This window comes from Eretmochelys imbricata, chromosome 1, assembly GCF_965152235.1.
Source record: "Eretmochelys imbricata isolate rEreImb1 chromosome 1, rEreImb1.hap1, whole genome shotgun sequence".
Lineage (NCBI taxonomy): Eukaryota > Metazoa > Chordata > Testudines > Cheloniidae > Eretmochelys > Eretmochelys imbricata.
In genome coordinates this window covers 262,733,297-262,739,317 of record NC_135572.1, presented here as the reverse complement: position 1 = coordinate 262,739,317, position 6,021 = coordinate 262,733,297, and the positions used below count along the sequence as shown (strand labels likewise).

The window sequence follows — 6,021 nt, the reverse complement described above, 5'->3', positions numbered from 1 at the left end:
CTCCCTCCCAGTTCCTTTCCCTGCCTTACTGGTTCCCACTCCCAATGTCGCCTTTTGTGGTCCTCATCGGCTCTTGGTTTCCACCTCATTTCTTTCCCGGTTCCCAGTCTCCCTCACAACACCCAGTCCCAGTTTCCCTCTTGCCCTCCCTCCTGCCCCGCTAGCCTCCAGTCCCAGCCTTTCCCTTATGTTCCTTGCCCAAATCTACTTTCCTCTGTCCCAACCCTGAGTTCCAGCTCTTGTCCCCTCTGCCTTCATGTCAGTCAGCTTCCTCCTCCACATTGCGTGGATGTCAATGAGGTGGCATTGAGAGATCAGGAGAGGAACAGGGTGCCTGCTGTCAATTTCCAGGATCCAGTCCACAGCAGCTGGGAACTGCAATTGTCAGAAAAGTCTTGTTCAGTGTGGATGGTGTGATGGGTTCGGTCACAGAGACCCCCTTGGGACTTTCACCTGACGTGCTGAGATTACCTCTGAGCCAGTTTTCCCTGCCAGCTTGGGACTCCAGAACCCTGTCTTGTTGAGCCAGACATGCAAGCCTGCTGCAACATAGACCCAGGGCCTCCAAAGCTGCAGGTTTTAACTAAAAACCACTCAGCAGGTTACCTATCTCCAGCACCCAGACATCCAGCTCCCAATGGGATCCAAACCCCAAATAAATCTGTTTTACTCTGTATAAAGCTTATACAGAGTAAATTGTCCACCCTCTATAACACTGATAGAGAGTTGTTGCACAGCTGTTTGCTCCCCCAGGTATTAATCACTTATTCTGGGTTTACTAATAAACAAAAGTGATTTTATTAAGTATAAAAAGTAGGATTTAAGTGGTTCAAAGTAATAACAGACAGAACAAAGTAAGTCACCAAGCAAAATAAAGCAAAAACACACAAGTCTAAGCCTAATACATTAAGAAACTGATTACAGGTAAATCTCACCCTTAGAGATGTTCCAATAAGCTTCTTTCACAGACTAGACTCCTTCCTAGTCTGGGCCCAATCCTTTCCCCGGTACAGTCCTTGTTAGTTTCAGCAGGCATCTTGAGTGAAAGGCAAGGGCTTTCTCATGACTGGGAGCCTCTTGTTCTGTTCCACCACCTTTTATATCCTTGGCATAAGGCGGGAATATTTTGTCTCTCTGGGTTCCCACCTCTCCTTCTAAATGGAAAAGCACCGGGTTTAAGATGGATTCCAGTATCAGGTGCCATGTTCGCATGTCCTGTGAGACCCCCTCCATTCTTCCAGGGCTGGTCCGCACATATAGCGGAAGGCTTGCAGGAAAATAAACTATTTACAACCAATCATCCTAGTCAATGGGAGCCATCAAGATTCTAAACCACCATTAATGGCCCACACTTTGCATAATTACAATAGAACCTCAGAGTTATACTTCATATTCCTAGTTTCAGATACAAGAATGATACATTCATACAAATAGGATGGACACACTCAGTAGATTATAAGCTCTGAAATTATACCTTACAAGAGACCTTTTGCATAAAGCATATTTCAGTTACATTATATTCACACTTACAAACATATTTTTATAAAGCATATGGAGTGCCACGTCACAGATGGAATCTTTTGGGAATTTAGCTGTGGAGTTCTAGGAAGTGTCTACTGAGCATGTGTGAACTGCACATTTTCAAAGTCTTATAATGCGGCTAAATTTGGGCAGATTTTCAAAGTAATGCCAACAGGAACATCCCAGACACAAAAGCCATTCTCTTGCCAAATATCAAGACCTTGCTCCAAAGTAGAGGGGCATTAGAGCTTCTCAGAGAAAAAGTCACCAGAGTTTTTTAACACAGGCAAAATGTATTTCCCCTTATACTCATTCTCAGAATCAGCTAAAGTGTTTTGGCTGACATTTTCCAAAAACATTCAGGGACAGTCAGACACCTGGCATGGAAATTTTCAGCCCAAACCATTAAAGTTTGGAAAAGTTATAAACAACAAAAACTGTGTCTTATAATGGGAAGTGTAGGGCCACCATAATAGTAGACGGTGCTACCATAATAACAGATGCTGCTATAATATGGGATCAGACTCTGACAAAACCTCCTGCCTCCCTCACCCTCAGGTATACTTTCCTCATCTCTTAAATTCTGACACAATGGTGAGGCTAATTCAGAAGTTTTTCAGAAGTCTAAATTTCAAATATCAGGTAACCTAAAAAGTAGCTTGTGTGTGTCGCTCCATTACTTTCCTGTTTCACTTCTAACCAGACCTTGTCACCCTTCTCCAGCTTAAGGACTGTACTTCCTGACATATTTTCATAAGAGTTTAGGGTGGTCTGATATGATCCTATCACCGCTTGGCTGTTTTTCATTAGCTGAATGGTCGTGGTGTTCCGGTACAACTCTACATTGTAGCCAAAGTAATAAACTCCAGGTATTTGACAAGTGAAAATTCCAGTGGCCTTATCAAAATGTTGCTGATCATTGTATAAGATTTCATGAAATATAATTGGTTGTTTAGGAGCTGGATAGTTTTTGGCAAGTTGCATTGCAAAAGCAGATTTCTGACGTGGTGAGCATTCTCCTGGGCTTCCTTGTGGGCCGGTGGGACCTGGTTGTCCACTTTCGCCCTTTGGTCCCATTGGACCTAGTTTTCCTGGAGGGCCCTGTGGCCCACGCATTCCTGTGGAACCTGAAAAAGATTAAAAAAGAATGAGCTAGAAGCAGATACTTTTCCATTTGTTCTCATCCTGCTCTAATGTGACTCATTTAAAATCCCCAAAAACTTCTTTGTTGACAATGCCTGCAGAGGGTTAGTTAGAGACACTGCCCAACAGGGTGGGATTAAACTACAATTTAAAGCATTGCAAACTCCCTAAAGTAAGAGAAATACTCATACCATACTCAAAAACTCTGTTCAAAGTAAAACAGCCTCAGCTTTAACTCCAGAAAAAACACGCTACTCCTAATTATTGTCCTTGGGAGTGAAAATGTTTGACTGACACACACTCTTTGTGGTTTATTCCTAATGCCCTGGAGTGTGCCTACGTGTTTAGGCTCATGAAGCATTCTCAGGTGGGATGTATGTCTACAACTGTGTATGTGGATGAAGAGTGAGTAGAGCTCTGTCTTTAACACTTCTGTGGGTGGATGTTGTCCCCTCTCTGGGGTCTCAGAGCAAGGAGGTGATCATTTATCCTAAAACAATGGAATTCATTCAGTGCTGGATGTAAGGCAGGGTCAGAGGGGAAGTGATTTGCAGATCCCCTATGCTGGAACTGCTGGGGGCTGGATTGCTGACCCCCCGCCCTCAATCCCCCGAGCAGTTTAATTTAGCTCGAGCTTCCCTAATAGAGCTGGTCAAAAAATAATCCATTTTTTTTCTCCCCCAATAGAATTTTTTTTTGACAAAACAAAATTTCAACAACAAAACAAATTATTTATTTTTTGGGGGGAGGGGAGGAAACAAAATTGTAAACTTGAAGAAAAGTTTCACAGGGGAAATTTCACCCTCAGTGAGTTCTATTCCCTGTCTTGTGCCCCCATAAAGCTCCTACGGCATTGCAAAAGGGGGGAATCACTGGGGGACAGCAATACCCTGGCTCCATCCTTGATATGCCCCCTTACCTCCTCAGAACTGCCTGAAACATGTATGTGTGGGCACTCAACGCCCCCACCACCACCACCTGAGAATGCTTCATGAGCCTAAACACTAAGTCTAACCCAGAGCATTAGGAATAAAGCACCAGGAGAGTGTGTCAGTCAAACATTTTCACTCCCTGGGAAGGCCATTAAGGTGGATTGAGAGGTAAGTTTTGTTTTATTTTTTACTTGCCAAAAACCCAGTTCAGGATTTTGTATTTCACTGCAAAGTCTCTCCATGATGAAACCATTCCTAACTGTTGTTATCCAAATGTCTCTTACCTCATTTCTCAGCAGAACATCTGGTGTCTAATATAAATACATACCATATTCTTACCTTCAGAAAGGGCAAATCTCTGATGTTAGGATCATAATTCTATCACTAAATAACTGTTGCTATGAAATGATTCTGGTTGTTCCAAATATGCAATGTATTGAATTCTGAATGAGAAAAGTGCTATCAGAAGTTGGTATTGGATTAAATGACTCACTCAAATGTGACTTACCTGGTTCCCCTCTGAGTCCCTTCTCCCCTTTCTCCCCATTGAGCCCATTGTGCCCATTATGACCAGGAATTCCATTGTTCCCAGGAGGACCTTGGGGTCCTGGGAGACATGGAACAAGAGGGTTTTTTTCCTGTACTGCCATAGTGACTGAAACAGCCAAAATCCAGACCCCTGGAGGGGGAGAAAGGGGAAAGCCATTCATTAGAGCTTGCTAGCAGTGATTTTCTACAAGCAAAATACAAAAACAGCCATATAGATTGGGGTTCCAGGATGTGAACTGCACAATATTTCTCAGCCTACCACTACTCAAATCATCATTAATCACATTTATTATGTTAGTGCCTAAGGGCCACCAAGATCAGGGCCCTATTGTGCTAGGCATTCTACAAACACAGGGCAGTAGGCCCCAGAGATCTTACAAATGTGGACCAAAGCCTTAAAATAAGGGTGCTCTTGTATCTCAGTACAAATGATCCCCGGGTGGAATTTGGCCCTGGAGTGGAAGGGGCAGAGTAGGAGAAAGTTTTATATAATGGTAGCACTAGCAACTCTAGGCTCCCTAAAAGGTTTGGGTGCCCACCCCTTTCCCACACTAGAGGTGTGTACTTCTGGCCCCACTGAAGTCAGTGGCAGAAATCCTATTGACTGTGTTGGGGCTGGGATTTCACCCCAGATGTCTGACCTAACACAAAAAGAAAAGGAGGACTTGTGGCACCTTACAGACTAACCAATTTATTTGAGCATAAGCTTTTGTGAGCTACGAAAGCTTATGCTCAAATAAATTGGTTAGTCTCTAAGATGCCACAAGTCTTCCTTTTCTTTTTGCGAATACAGACTAACACGGCTGCTACTTGGAGACCTAACACAGCGGCACAGAGAGGAACAAATGTTGCACCTTTTCAAAGACTATCGCCGTTGCTACTGAGCTGTTCCTGATCTTAGAGGCACTGTTCCTGCCTCCGGACTGAAGCCGGCAGAATGCCTTTGGAGCCTGCCTTGGTGCAGTGCGCAGCCTTCCCCACAAAAAGCCACCCTTCCCAGTGCTGGGGTGTTAACAGCCACAATTAAGCCCACTGTATTAATGAGGGATGGAGGGCCTGATTGCCCTCTCTGTCCCAGTTAGACACTGGCAGAGCTCCACTGATGCCCAGAGTTACTCCTGATTTTCCCCCAGCATGAGAGGAGAATCAAGCCATGTATCTCCACAAGAACGAAACTCACCTGATAAAAACACGCTGTGAGTTTCTCGTCTTTCCCGTGACATCCCGACAGCTGGAAAACCAGCTCCTTCGAGAGACCGTTTTCCTGAGTCACTGTATCCTGTTCCTCACCCTTCTGCTTAGGACCCTCAAAGACACAGCTATGACTAAACAGCTTCCTTCATCACTGCTTTGTGCACAGATGACCTACTGTGACCCTGCCTGTTCTAGTACTGACCTTCCTCCAACCAACAGGATACATTCCCTGCTTGCTTCCTGTTTGCTCATTGTGCTCTCGGGGCTGCTGTTGTAAGGCTGCTCTGCTCCACTCTGCTAGTTGCTGTATCTTTTTAAATAACAGTAATGAAAAATAACAGGCTATGTCTAACACAAATATTACTGACTAATCTAATTGCTGTATTTGTGTACGGAGCCAAATTCAGCCCTGGTATAATCCCATTGACGATAAGACAATTACACTAGGGTGAATTTGGCTCATTTCCTTATTTGTTCTGCCAACTATCGCTGTGGGTCATACTCTGGCAGGCTGAATGTGGAACAGAGGGACTACAAGGGAAAAGACAGGCTGGTATAGCCAACTAGAGAAGCTAGTTGTTCAGGAATGCAGAGGCCTAGGTTTACATAAACATGATCTATCCGTATACAGGCCTGTTTGACCAGCTGTCTTTATTAAATTTCCTGGGCGGAGAGGGGAAGA

At 44.2% G+C, this 6,021-nt stretch overlaps 1 protein-coding gene across 1 annotated transcript; it reads right to left on the bottom strand.

Moving 5' to 3' along the window:
* Positions 1 to 2,145: 2,145 nt before the first annotated feature.
* On the bottom strand, positions 2,146 to 5,368 carry LOC144259344 (protein HP-25 homolog 1-like). Its single transcript, XM_077807553.1, has 3 exons — positions 5,326 to 5,368; positions 4,105 to 4,275; positions 2,146 to 2,648 (listed from the first exon to the last, which is right to left on the bottom strand). The coding sequence occupies exons 1-3, from the start codon at positions 5,366 to 5,368 to the stop codon at positions 2,146 to 2,148; spliced, it is 717 nt and encodes a 238-aa protein (XP_077663679.1).
* Between the last annotated feature and the right edge of the window lie 653 nt (positions 5,369 to 6,021).